The sequence below is a fragment of the Leopardus geoffroyi genome, chromosome B3 (genome assembly GCF_018350155.1).
Source record: "Leopardus geoffroyi isolate Oge1 chromosome B3, O.geoffroyi_Oge1_pat1.0, whole genome shotgun sequence".
Lineage (NCBI taxonomy): Eukaryota > Metazoa > Chordata > Mammalia > Carnivora > Felidae > Leopardus > Leopardus geoffroyi.
Window position 1 is genome coordinate 52618042 of NC_059337.1, and position 15303 is coordinate 52633344.

Below are 15303 nucleotides of genomic sequence, written 5' to 3' on the forward strand. Positions count from 1 at the left end.
CTAAAAATTATTTGTTGCTTATCTGAAATTCAAATTTAACTACATTCTATCTGGCAATCCTAACTAGGTGGTATCTTACAAGGAACTAGGAACAGAGTATCTGGAACATTACTTCAGATGTGGGGTTTCACATTATACAAGAAGATAAATATACTTTGGAATAAGGTATCCATTTCTTTCATAGATGTCCTGGAAAGAATTTACTAAGAGCCCACTTAACTTCTTCCTTATAGTAGTTCATTTGATAAATATTCCTGAGGATCACTTCTTTTCTTTCACTTTATATTTCTCTCTGGCTCATTTTCCTAACCTCTTACTCCCTGATGCCCCTTTCTTTATTTCCTACTCCCCCACTCCCTTCATGTCTCTGGATACACACCAGGATACACAGCACTGAGCTTCCTGAGTGTGTACGGCTGGGTATGCATATCCCCTTTGCATACTTTCATTTGGGAAAGCTACTTTGGTGATGTACCCTGTCTGGGGAGGGTGAGTAAAGGAATATCTGTCTTCTGCACGGTTCCCCTGCTCCCCTGGCAACAAGCCTTGAGAGGAGGTGAGGGGCAGAGGACATGCACTGAAGCAGCCCATGTGTCCTGACAGCAAAAAAGGAGAGTAGAGCTGTTCATTGGGCCTGGTGGGGGTTTCCAGACTTAAGCAAAAGTCCTGGGTGAGAGCCTGGGGCTCTATCAGATGTTGGAGGGTTTAGATCGGGAATTTCCAGACATGCAGGGGGTACTCTCCCACTGCCCCTCCCATCACCCCCCAGGAGAATACTCATTGCACACGGATCTGTGCTCTCCCCTCTCTCTGGGACATCGCAGGGCCCTTTCTTCACACTAGACAGTGTCCAGACCCCTCAGATTCACTGAGTCCCATGGCGGACAGTTCCCCATAGCAAAAGTGGCAAGGCAAAAGCATTAGGCCGAGAACCTAGATTTGCTGTCTGACAGCACGAGCCAGCCGAAGCCAGCAGAGCAACTTGAAACACTGCAGGCTGATTTTGGGAAAAGAGGCCTTCAGGGTAAGGAAGATGTGGTCCTGGAGAAAAGCAGCTTGCTTTGGTTGCTGACGGGAACCTAAAAAACACTGCAACAGAGCTGAGACTGTGATCACATCGTGGGTGTGGCCTGCTACTCTAAGCCAGATCATCTTCTAGAACCCGGATTCCTCTAAACAGGCTCTGTGGCCTGCCCCAGACTGCAGGAGTCCTTTTTCTCCAGCTCTGGCAGCCTTCGACCAAGAGCAAAGAGTCTGTCTCTGGGCATGGCCCATCTGCTTCCTCCTTGTAGCCACAGTCTCAGGTGGGTTGGGACATTCTGAGCTGAGATTCCTGCTAGGGACATGGGTGATGATGGCTGCACAAGGCAGCTGTCAACACCTCTGGCCCCACCTCCTCTCTCCCCTGGTGCCTGACTAGCCTAGGGCTGGGGGAGAGCTGGCTCTTTAGGTCTCAGGCTGCCTCACTGTGCATGGTTTAGTTATTGTCATGCTCTCCCACACGCCCTCCACAGGCCAGAAGCTATTACAACTTACAGGAAAACCAGAACATCAAATCGAGTCACAGAACTTTGGCTTTTAACTCAGTCCCCTGCAGCACCCCCCTTTTACATGCATCCTGTGAGTCACACCTGGTTGTCGATCTTGATCTCTGTCAAGGTGTCATTTTCTCTCAGTGCTTCTACCAGGGCCAGGATTCCAGTCCCAGTGATAAAATTGGATTCGATGTTTAGGCTTTTCAAGGTCTTGTTTACTTTCAGCATATCTGCAAAAGCCTTATTATGAAAAAAGAAATAACCATTAATGCTGCTAAAGATTTATTTACTGAACTCCCCACCGCCAAATGAAACACAGATGTTTTTTACGTACTTAAAGAAAAACTGAGCCAAATCAAACTTTCACCTCCAAATAACAAAGATAGTAATTTAAAATAATTCAGACCAGACCCGTGAATTTTACATACCTGTAAAACAAAAAATAAAACCAAAAAATCCTGACACAGGATTACCAACTTTGTAAGGTATGGACATTGAAAAAAATCCCACTACCATCTGTTATCATTGTCAGTTTTGTTTTGCGGTTTTTTCTCTGAGAAAAAGCATTTTAACATTAGGAAAAACAAAGAAAGGACATGATCTCCGCATTGTTTTATTTTGTCCCCTTTGCTATGAATAGATTAAAAAAAAACTTTACTGTTGACTAACATATGGGCACTACTGATATTATTTCAGGTCATCTATAAATCAGAATTCCTCAAAGATAACTTTTGGAATATAATCACCACTCAGAGTGGCAAACCCACTGGAGACTCTCAGTTCAAAACAACAAATGCATGCACCTGCCTGTTCCCCTTGTGCCCAATGTTTCCCATTATCATAAAGAAAAGATAAGATCTTTGAGTGACTGGAACTCTCATAGTACAAGAAACAAACAAACAAAACAGAGGGCCATTCCCTTGAAAAATTGCTGACGCACAGAAAAAAAAAGAAAGATTGATGGAGAAATGAACACAAAAAAAGTTGTTGCCTGAGATGCCAGAGGTAAGTCCTGACTGGGGCATTGCATCAAAGAACTGCCTTCGGAACAAATGGAATAACCAGAGCAGATGGAGAGCACATTGCCCCTCCCCATAGCTTCCCTGAGACAGAAGCCACACAGAAACAGGGCACCTTCAGACCTACCACCTGATACCATGTGGGAGAAACAGAGAGGAGAAGCAGCCATGTCCAGGGATGAAATATACTGCAATGTACCCCTCCCAGAGTGAAGCCCCTCCTAACTGTAGAGTTGTGGGGGACTCCCAGGCCACCTGTCAGCTCCCCGTATATACCCTTCAAGAGAAGGCTGCTAGAAAATTCACCTGCCTGCTTACAAAAGCACTCATTCATTCATTCATTCATTCACTTATTCAAAAAAGACTATTTATTGGGTTTCTACAGTGTGCTGGCAGCAGAGGAAATAAAAATCCCTGTCAAAAGAGAGCTTATATTTGAGCAGGAGGGCAGTTGATACATCAATAAAGAAAATACATAGCCTGTTGGATGGTGACAAATGGAGAAATAGAAAGCGTCTCCCTTAAAAAATTTTTTTTAATGTTTTTATTTATTTTTGAGACAGAGAGAGACAGAACATGAGCAAGGGAGTGGCAGAGAGAGGGAGACACAGAATCCGAAGCAGGCTCCAGGCTCCGAGCTGTCAGCACAGAGCCCGACGCAGGGCTCGAACCCACGGACTGTGAGATCATGATCTGAGCTGAAGTCGGACACCCAACCGACTGAGCCACCCAGGTGCCCCAAAAGGGTCTCCCTTTTAAGGGAGAGGTCTGTTGATGAAACAGATCTACACAACTATGGAGGAAATGATCCTGGTTTACACAAAACAACCTCATTCTCTATTCAGAAATCTGGCAACCAGTGATTGCCAGACATACTAGGAAAACCAACATCATGGAAGAGAAAAGCCAAGTCAACCAATAGCACAGCATGCCCCAGAGGGAGCAGAGATCTTTCAAGGGAACAGAAACAAATATAAACATTTTAATTGTTATTGTCCCTCTTCCCTCTCCCCAAAAAAGAAAGAAAACGTACTCTATTAATAAAAATAAGTACTGGCTATTATGGGGGGAAAAAGAAGAATATGTACATGAAAATGTGTTGAAAAATTTAAATATTACATTAAAATAAAGACAAGTAAAGGACATCCAGAATTACAAAATGAACACGGCTGAAGACCAAGTTGGTAAGTGAGAACATAAATCTGGGATATTCCCCAGAATGTCGAGTAAAAAGACAAAGATAGAGAAAATAGGAAAGAAATGTTAAAAGATACAGGGTAAGATACAGAAGCTCAACATTTATCTAGTAGGAGTTTCAGAAGGACAAAAGAAAAAAAAAGACATCAGAGGGGAAGAAATTATAAAATAATAGGAAAAAATTTCCTAGAGTTGAAGAGAACTATGAATTTTTATCTGAAAGAACCCACTGGGGGCACCTAGGTGGCTTAGTCAGTTAAGCATCTCTTGATTTCAGCACAGGCCATGATCTCACAGTCTGTGAGTTGAGCCCCACGTCAGGCTCTGCACTACTGGTGCAGAGCCTGCTTGGGATTCTCTGTTTCTCCCTCTTTCTCTGCCCCTCCTTCACTCTAGCGCTCTTCTCTCTCTCAAAAACAAACATAAAAAAAAAAAAAAAAAAGGAATGCACTGGATGCTCAGCAAAATGAGTAAAAAGTCTCCTAAGTGGTCACATACAAGTGAAATTTCAGAAAAGTTTCTAGCAAGAGAAAATAAGTTACTTAACAAAGCAACAAGACTCAGACCAGCATTAGTCACTAGACTGTAAGGGCCATGAGAAAGAGATTTCTATATTTACATATTTAGGTAATTGTAAATACTGGTGGTAAGTTTTAAATTTCTGCAATCAATCTCTTAACAAAACATAGAATATAATGGCATAAAACACACATAAAGCTGAAATGTGTGAACATAATGGAATAACTACAACTTGAGGCAGAAAAAGGAAAAGGGATGAAGGCAGAGTACAGAACTGCCATCAGCTTTTCTAATGGAGAAACAAAAGATCAAAAACAAAAAAGTGTGCATATCAGTGGTTTTCTACTCTGGCTGTACATTAGAATGATCTAGAAGCTTCAAAATGTATACCAATGCTTGGGCCTCACCCCAGATGAAGTAAATCGGAATCTCAGGCTGTATGTAGCCTGGACTGCTAAATTTTTTAAAAGCTCTCCAGGTGATTAATGTTCACCAGGGTTGACAACCACTTTAATTAAAGTTATAAAGACAACAACTAGAAGAATGAAAAACAAATTGGTAATACCGATTGCTCTGGGGAATGGAACAAGGAACTTCTATATTATTTTAATTATTTTTATGGTGGAAAACACAGGAAGAAGGAAGAGAAGGAATCTAACTTGGGATCAGAACAGGATTTCTCAACCTTGGCACCAATGACAGTTGAGGCCAGAGAATTCTTTGTTGTGGGAGGTTGTCCTGTGTATTGCAGCATGTTTAGCAGCTTCTGAGACCCATTAAATGCCAATAGTACCCTTCCCAGTCATGACAACCAAAAATATCGTCAGACACTGCCAAATGTCCCCCGGAGAGCAAAATTACCCTGAGCTGAGAAGCACCAGACTAGAAGAAGAAATCCTGTGTATTAGACAAGCACTTGCTTTAACTGCAAAGAAAGCTCAAAGATTTGGACTAACCTTATTGTACACCACGTAAATTAAAGTGTATTTATTCCCTGCTAGGTCCTTAATTAGAATTAAACGCACACATTTTAATTACAGCATCAGAAGGAAATGCATCAGGCTTTTCCTCACGGACGCCCCAGGCTTCAGGATTTACGCTCATTATTAGAATAACAAAATGTCGGAGCAATTAGGCCTTTATAAAAAAAGTTGCAGGACTTCCTGGCAAGTAGCCAGGACCTTGCCAATTTCTTTTAAACTTGAGAAAACACTTTTCTCATACTGAACAAAACAAGGGAGACCCAGCCAAACATAACCCTGGGCTGTAGGCCCAAGTTAATTTCAGTTCAGCAAATATTTAAGCATCTATTACATGTGCTGGGGATAACATCGGTAAAACAAAGACCAGATTTCTTAAATGTTATATAAATAATTACAGTAGAAATACATTTTTAAAGAGAAGGTTTTGCTTTCTGTACTTCACAGGATTGTAGGGAAATCCAATTTCCTGCATTGTCCAAACCTGCCTCATCCAAAGGGTAGCCTCAAGGCACATGTGGCTATTGAGCCCTTGAAAAACGGCTGGTCTGAATTGAGACATGCTGTAAATATAAAACACGCACTAGATTTCAAAGATGCAGTATGAAAAAAATAATGTAAAATACCTTATTACATTTTCACATTACATTTCGAAATGATCATATTTGGGATATATTGGTTCAAATAAAATATATTATTAAAATGAATTCCACCTATGTCTTTTTTTTAATGTGGCTACCAGAAAATTTTTATATTTATACATGTGGCTTACATTTGTGGCTATCTCATTTTGTTATGGACAGTACTGTCTAAAAGAGCATTTTTTTAAATTAAAAAAAAATTTTTTTTTAATATATGAAATTTATTGTCAAATTGGTTTCCATACAACACCCAGTGCTCATCCCAAGAGGTGCCCTCCTCAATACCCATCACCCACCCTCCCCTCCCTCCCACCCCCCATCAACCCTCAGTTTGTTCTCAGTTTTTAACAGTCTCTTATGTTTTGGCTCTCTCCCACTCTAACCTCTTTTTTTTTTTTTCCTTCCCTTCCCCCATGGGTTTCTGTTAAGTTTCTTAGGATCCACATAAGAGTGAAACCATATGGTATCTGTCTTTCTCTGTATGCTCTGTGATGCTCTGTCTTAGCATCACACTCTCCAGTTCCATCCACATTGCTACAAAAGGCCATATTTCGTTCTTTCTCATTGCCACGTAGTATTCCACTGTGTATATAAACCACAATTTCTTTATCCATTCATCAGTTGATGGACATTTAGGCTCTTTCCATAATTTGGCTATTGTTGAGAGTGCTGCTATGAACATTGGGGTACAAGTGCCCCTATGCATCAGTACTCCTGTATCCCTTGGATAAATTCCTAGCAGTGCTATTGCTGGGTCATAGGGTAGGTCTATTTTTAATTTTTTGAGGAACCTCCACACTGCTTTCCAGAGCGGCTGCACCAATTTGCATTCCCACCAACGGTGCAAGAGGGTTCCCGTTTCTCCACATCCTCTCCAGCATCTATAGTCTCCTGATTTGTTCATTTTGGCCACTCTGACTGGCGTGAGGTGATATCTGAGTGTGGTTTTGATGTGTATTTCCCTGATGAGGAGCGACGTTGAGCATCTTTTCATGTGCCTGTTGGCCATCCGGATGTCTTCTTTAGAGAAGTGTCTATTCATGTTTTCTGCCCATTTCTTCACTGGGTTATTTGTTTTTCGGGTGTGGAGTTTGGTGAGCTCTTTATAGATTCTGGATACTAGCCCTTTGTCCGATATGTCATTTGCAAATATCTTTTCCCATGCCGTTGGTTGCCTTTTAGTTTTGTTGGTTGTTTCCTTTGCTGTGCAGAAGCTTTTTATCTTCATAAGGTCCCAGTAATTCACTTTTGCTTTTAATTCCCTTGCCTTTGGGGATGTGTCGAGTAAGAGATTGCTACGGCTGAGGTCAGAGAGGTCTTTTCCTGCTTTCTCCTCTAAGGTTTTGATGGTTTCCTGTCTCACATTCAGGTCCTTTATCCATTTTGAGTTTATTTTTGTGAATGGTGTCAGAAAGTGGTCTAGTTTCAACCTTCTGCATGTTGCTGTCCAGTTCTCCCAGCACCATTTGTTAAAGAGACTGTCTTTTTTCCATTGGATGTTCTTTCCTGCTTTGTCAAAGATGAGTTGGCCATACGTTTGTGGGTCTAGTTCTGGGGTTTCTATTCTATTCCATTGGTCTATGTGTCTGTTTTTGTGCCAATACCATGCTGTCTTGATGATGACAGCTTTGTAGTAGAGGCTAAAGTCTGGGATTGTGATGCCTCCTGCTTTGGTCTTCTTCTTCAAAATTCCTTTGGCTATTCGGGGCCTTTTGTGGTTCCATATGAATTTTAGGATTGCTTGTTCTAGCTTCGAGAAGAATGCTGGTGCAATTTTGATTGGGATTGCATTGAATGTGTAGATAGCTTTGGGTAGTATTGACATTTTGACAATATTTATTCTTCCAATCCATGAGCAGGGAATGTCTTTCCATTTCTTTATATCTTCTTCAATTACTAAAAGAGCATTTTTTAATGTATGTGGACTTTTTCTGCTCCCTGCTAGAGATGTGGTTGCATGTAAGTACTTGGGGCACGGTGAACTGAACCTAATTACAGGTCACTTAAATTCACTTCCTGGCTTGTCTACATGATGTGTAGTCTTAGTTAAATTACTCAACATCTATGAGCCTCAGGTGCCTCATCTGCAAAGTGGGGATAATGCCATCTCACATACACATAATTTGCCTACCTTTACAGTAATCCCACAAGTACTTCATTGAATCTGTTCCTGAATCTTACAAAGAAGTCTCCTAAAACTCTTTGCTTTAACAATGATCTTTCATTATTTTTTTCCTCTCTCTTTTTTTAAGGTAATCTCTCAACCCAAAGTGGGCTCAAACTCACAACCCCCAAATCTAGAGTTGCATGCTCTACTGACTGAGCCAGCCAGGCACTCCCATCTTTAATTCTTTGCAGGCAGTTGCTAGGGATAATCAAAGTTTGAAGATCTCTATTGCCTATGGGGTAATCAACCAATTTTCAACCTACAGTAGGTTGAAAAGTAGCTTTCTCCACTCTGGCATGACTGAAAGGAGAGCCATGGGGGCTGCCAGGTGAGGGCTGGACAATATAAAGCCATCTAGGAATAAGGCCAGAGAGGCTTATGTTTTCACACCCTGAAGAACCGCAACTATTCCTTACAATTGTGTGGTGAGCCAGAGTCACACGGTATGCTTTCAACACATAGCTGTTGCACTAAAAACAGTATCAAAGAGATGATTATATTTGGATTTTATTTAGACCACTTAGCAAGTTATCTATTTGACTGAGTGGAAGAGTTACATTATTTGCTAGTAGGGTTGACAGTGGACTACAACTTATTTCCATCCCTGCAGTTTTACTGTCATGTAATACACTGAAGTGACAAATCATTTCTTTATTCATACCCTAGTCACTTGCATACAAAAGGTACTGGGAATATTTTGCTTTATTGAGAACCTATCTACTGAACAACAGAGATTATATAAAATCATATACTGATAAAAGTCCTTAAATAACTGATTTCACCTTTACCAATGATCTAGTTCTGCTATTTTACTATTTTAATGATAAGGTTTCAAATTCAAAACTTCTTTCAACCCACAAATTGAGATATAATTACTGCTGGTGAAAACATCAATTCTGTAGCTTAGTTCCTCTTACATGAGTGCTTATTTTATATTTGCTGTGGTTATCACAGAAATATTCTCTATTGCTGAGAGGTTGGAGGGCATGGTATTCATCCATTTAACAAGTGTCCACACATCTACTCTGCGCTAACACTGCAATAGGTAGCCATTACTTTCATTTTACTTTCCGTTTTTAATGCTATTTTAGATCTTCCAACAGACATGTTGCTTTAAATCACATGATCACGTCAAGAAAACTTGTTTTTCTAGCTTGACTCAAAGGCTGAGCATTAGATGCTGTAGAATTACAGGCTGATGTTCAGGCTCCCCAAAACTGATATACTTTAGCAAAAGTATGCAAGTTGAGGCATTGTGTATAAAAACAGCATAGCTTGATGGTTAAACCATCCTGGCTATAGAATCGGGAGGACCCGGTGGTGCCACTTACTGCCTGTGTTACCCTGGAAAAGATATTCAACCTCGCTGAGCCTCAGATTGCTCATTTGTTACAGTGGGAACTAATAACAGCACATACCTTATAGTATTATAGTGAGGATTAGGTGAGCTGACGTGTGTAATGCATAGAGCTTACTGCTGGTGTTTACTAATTGCTGAAGAAATGTTAGCTATTTATAGCAATAACATTGATGGTGGTAACAGTTGTAGTATTTACTTGGGCCAAGGGCCTTCCTTATTTAGCTGAATTATCTAAAATGCATGGAAGGAACAGGGCTTTTGGCTGGTTACTTTTTTCGTATTCTGGTTAACAAAAAATGTTTTAAGATCTAGTTGTTTAAAATATTTTTGAAACATACTAATCCATTTCAAAGATTAAAATGAAATACACTTTAATACTTGTATACATGCTCAGTTCCTGTAGGATTTGGGAGTCTTACAATATCCATTGACTGTGACATTATGTTAATAGAGATGCAAAAGCTTCAGAAAATTTGTACTAAGTACAGAGCAAAAGCTAATATTTATGTAGCTAAATGCCTAATCTAATCTTATTTCTTTCTCCTCAAAGTGTACTGCTAACAAAATTTTAGTTAATTCAAAGTGCCTGACAGATGGGTTCTGTTTTATTGTCTTATTATAACTAATGTGTTTAACTGTGTAGAAAATTACCAGATCTAAAAACTGTTAATTTATAGAACACATTAAAAATAGTTTCTAACAAATTAAATATTTTCATGTAATATTTCTGAAATTTTACTCACAATTGCCACAGGGTCATTGCTGCGGGTTGCAGCCAGGCTGAACTTCTTTACGTGAGTGTTGGTTTCCAGAGCCTTTGCAAATTCCTTCAGGGTTGGAATTGGAATGTTCTAAAATGGCGGAAGGCACAGAGAGTTGATAGACCATTCTGTAGGTCCCCCACCCCAACTCAAGACCCACAGCTTTTAAATACCTTATGTGTTTAGATGGCTAAGTGTGTGACATCCCTTCTAAAATACTCATTACCCATCCTCCAGCAGCCAAGCCATCCTGGGCCGACAGCACCACTTAGTATCTAACAAGGGAATCTAACACAACATGACATTCTGGCCTCGCTGTTCTGTTCACTCTGACCAAGAAATTATGCACATACCAAACTCCACTCCTTTTCTCTTTCATTCTCTATATTCTAGCCAGATTGATCTATGTGCCATTCTTTTAATACACCATGGTCTTTCTCTCCTCCATACTCTTATGTATGCTTTTCCCTTTGCCTGGAAATTCTACTGTCCTTTTCTCTGATTAATTCCTACTCATTTTTCAAGAGGCAGCTGAATATCACCTCCTTTGTTCACTGGCTTTCCTAGGCAAGATAAAAAATTTCCTTATCTGCAATTCCACAACTTTTGGGGGCTTACCACATCATGTTGTAGTTATTGATTTAGTATTTTTCTCCTAATATAAGTTTTTCAGAATAAAGACAAAATGAATCTTACTCCATCTTTCACAGCACTTAGCACAGCCCCAACCACTGGGAGGCAGGCAATATAGGGTAGACTAGAGGTTGATATGAATCCTGGGTTCATTACAGACTAGCTCCATGGCCGTGAGCAATTTAATCTCCTTAAGTGCCACTACAGATTAAATGAGATACAGTAAGTTCCCCTTATCCATGGGGGATATGTCCCAAGACCTTGAGTGTATGCCTGTAACCACGGATAACACTGAACACTTATAATATATTATGTTTTTTCCTATACATACACACATACCTATGATAAAGTTTAATTTATAACTTAGGCACAGTAAGAGATTGACAACAGTAGCCAATAATAAAACAACAATTTTAACAATATATTGTAATAAAAGTTACATGAATGTGGTCCCTCCCTCTCTCTCAAAAGAGAGCTATACTCACCCTTCTTCTTGTGATGTGAGATGATAAAATGCCTATGGAATGAGGTGAGGTGAATGACATAAGCACTGTGATAGAGGGTTAGGCTACTAATGACCTTCTGACAGTTTGTCAGGAGGATCATCTACTTCTGCACTGTGGTGGTTGACTGCGGTAACTGCAAACCATGGAAAACAAAACCGCAGATAGAATGGAACTACTGTAATGAATTTCAAGTATTTAGCAAAGAATAAGGCTCACAATGAATACTCAACACAAGTCAGTTATTATTAAATGGCAGATGTTGGCCCAACATGAAGTAACAGAATGGATACCAGGCAATGTTCTCTCTCCATCTCTCTCTCACTCACACACACACATACACACACTTCCTTCCCCTCCCTTTGAGAGTAACATGACTAACTACCAAACAGAATAAGGCAGAAGTGACAATGTGTGACTTCAGAGAATAGGCCATAAAAGGCACTGTGGTTTCCTGCTTGTTCTTTCTTTTTCTCTTCAGCCACTCCCTCTGGGAGAAGGAGGCTGTCATGACGTGAGGCCACACAGGCAGCCCTATGGAGAGGCCCATGTGGTGAGAAACTGAGGCCTCCTGCCAACAGCCACATGAGTATGCCATCCTGGAAGTGTACCCTTCTACCTCAGTCAAGCATTCTGCTGATGGCAGCCCTTGATGACAGTTTTACTACAGCCTCACTTGAGACCCTGAGCCACAACTATCCAGCTAAGTCCTGATTCCTGATACTCAAAAACTGTGTGAACTAACAAATGTTTATTGTTTTAAGCCTCTAAGTTTTGGAGTACTTTATTACCCAGCAGTAGATAACCAACATTCTTTGTTTAACACAAATACTGTGATTCTTTGCAAAAAATTCTAGAAGTCACTTTTTAAAATTTCTTCTTTTGAGTAGGATAGCTTGCCTCAAAGTCAGTGACTATAGAGGATTGGAAACAGGTGTGAAAACTGGCAATCAGTTATCTCCATTACATTTTTTAACCTCATGATAAATCAAGTGACTGACAATAATCATAACGCAATACCTTAATGTTGTTGAGGTTGACATCTTGCAGGCCGGGGTCATTGGCTTTCATCTGCTGCAGACTCAGTTCCACATTGGTGGGATTGGGTGGTTCCTCAAATACTGGCTTGACCTTCTCACCTTTGACCACATCTAACACACAAGTTTTAATTTTAAAAAGAAAGTGTAAGGGCTCTCCTTCCAAAATCAGAGATGACTTCCCTCAAAATGACCTTTTCTTCCTATGCTCCAATTCCAATAATACTCTAATATCAGTGATAGTAAAGCTGATGATTCTCAACTAAACAAACATGGGAATGATACAGTTCTGAGTCACAGTTTCAAACACTGATGTTTCTCAACTGCAATGCAAAGAAGTCTCAGTGGCTGATGCTACATGGAACCAAAAGTTCAGAAGGCCCTATAGTAAACTCCAACCTACCCCCCCCGTCCCACCAAATCCACAAGCAGTTATTGCTGCTGTATATGGACCACTTTCAGACTATAATCATCAAGCTACAGGAGCTGAGATTCAAAAAAGAAATAAGTTTCTTCATTTCCAAAACCATACTATTCCTTTGGCCTCTTTTTTTTTTTTTTAATATTATTTATTTGTTCCTTTTAAGTAGGCTCCATACCTAATGTGGGGTTCAAACTCATGACCTTGAGATCAAGAGTTGCTCTACCAATTGAGCCAGCCAGGTGCCCCTTCTGGCCTCTTGACCATACCTCATCCTTCTCTGATTTCCATTTGGAGCTTTAATTTTGAGGAAGGTATGGGAAGAGAAAGGGACAGAAAGGCAGAATGGAACAATTCTCAAAAGCAGTTAACAGAAAACATTTGCAGTATATATTTAACATACACACTGTTACTATCCCAATATACACAGGGCTCCTACAAATTAGTAGACAATCCAATTAAAAATGAACAAATAATATGATCAGAAGAATCTGTCACTCAACCAAAAATATAAAAAGTAATTAAATTGTGAAGTTAAAAAATGGAACACCATTTGACTAGCACAAAAATGTAAAAAGAGATAACAACAATCTCTTTGAATTGTTGTTGAATTCTTTGAAGAATCTCTATTCTCTCAATAGAATTGGCAACAACTGTGAAGTCAAACACATCCTCTTACGTTGATGGTGAGAACGTAAACTGGTACAAACTTTTTGGGAGTAATTTGGCCTTACTTATCAACATGTAAAATGTGGGTACTCTATGACCCAGTAATTCTGTATCTAGGAGTCTAATCTACAGAGAAAAAAAAGCACAAATACATAAAGGTATTTTTCAGGGATGTTCACTGACATATTACTTGTGACAGCAAAATATGATAAACACAAAGCCTATCAATATGAAAATGGTTAAGTTACAGCATAATCTCTCATAATAAGATGTGATCTATTCATTAAAAGAAGGGGGCAAACCGACATGTACTGATAAAAGAAGAGAACCACAATTTGAAAAAAAGTTAATGAAAAATGAAATACTTAGGTATTTCATTTGTACGTATAAAAAATCTGTACAAGATCTAGATGAAGAAAACTACAAAACTTTATTGAAAGAAATCAAAAAGAACTAAATGGAGGGATAACTGCAAGAGAACCAATATTGTCAAGATGTCAGTTCTTCTCAACTTGAGGTGTAGATTCAATGCAATCCCAGCAAGTTATTTTGTATACATCAACAAACTGATTTTAAAGTTTATAGGAAGAGGCAAAAGACCAAGAAAAACCAACACAATACTGAAAAAGAACAAAGTTGGAGGACTGACACTACTCAACTTTAAGACTTACTACAAAACTACAGTAATCAAAAGAGTGTGGTATTGGTGAAAGAATAGACAAACAGATCAGTATAACAGAGTAGAGAGCCCAGAAATAGATCCACATAAATACAGTCAACTGATTTTCAATAAAGGAGCAAAAAATGCGATGGAGAAGAGTATTTTCAGTAAATGGTGCTAGAACTGGACAACCATACACAAACAATGCATAAAAAAAGAGTCTAGACACAGACCTTAGACCCTTCACAAAAATTAACTCAAAAATTTTCACCTAAATGTAAAATGCAAAACAATAAACCCCCTAGAAGAAAGCATAGATGAAACTACGCTGCATGATATCATAATGGTGGATCCATGTCATTATACATTTGTCCAAACCCATAGAATGTACAACCCCAAGAGTTAACGCTAATGTAAACAACAGACTTAGGGTGATAATGATGTGTCACTGTAGGTTCATGAAGTGTAACATATGTACCACTCTGGTGGGGGATGTTGGTAATGGAGGAAGCTATGCATGAATTGAGGACAGGGAGTATATGGGAAATCTGTGTGCCTTCTGCTCAGTTTTGCTGTGTACATAAAATTCTAAAAAAAAAAAAAAAAGCCTTAAAAAAAGTTAATGATATGTCTGTGCATAAAAGCCCAGAAGATTATGCGCCAGATTTTTAAAAACAAACATGTTGTCAGAATGTTACCCTTTGATACTGAAGTTAAAAAGGATAAACATTTTTCATCTATATGAATAGGCAAAAATGAAAAAAAAAGTAATACTGCTCATTGTTTGGATAAATAGCTCAGTATCAATGATGGTCTGTAAATATGCTGCTCAGACTAGAAAGTACCTGCTAAGTCTCCTTCAAAGAGAATAAAATACACTTCACCTAAGAAAAATCTGTAATCTTCTGCAAGTTTTTACAGCACCTGGATCGCACTGTAGCAAAATTACTTGATTGTTGGTCCGTCCCTCCCATGGACAGATAAGTTCCTTTAGGCAGAGACCATTTTTTATCTTCATACCTAGAACATTCCTGATGCGTAAGGTATTCAGTAGATAACTAATGAATGAGTAAATACGAGAGTCTAATAAAGTGTACGCTTTTCTGGGAAATGCTGACACAGAGAATTGTGGTCTTGAACTTTCTATGCCGGCTAAGTCCATGCCAGTGTGTCTTTCACATTCTCAGGGGGAAGTAGGAA

At 39.4% G+C, this 15303-nt stretch overlaps 1 protein-coding gene across 1 annotated transcript in view; it reads right to left on the bottom strand.

Annotated features, from left to right (window-relative positions):
- The window catches only part of TMOD2 (tropomodulin 2), a 55352-nt gene that overhangs the window by 14523 nt on the left and 25526 nt on the right, over positions 1-15303 (bottom strand). The window contains exons 6-8 of the mRNA XM_045449736.1: positions 12336-12466; positions 10162-10269; positions 1632-1775 (exon numbers count right to left, since the gene is read on the bottom strand). Coding sequence (XP_045305692.1) covers positions 1632-1775; positions 10162-10269; positions 12336-12466 — 383 coding nt within the window. The remainder of the gene's footprint in view (positions 1-1631; positions 1776-10161; positions 10270-12335; positions 12467-15303) is intronic.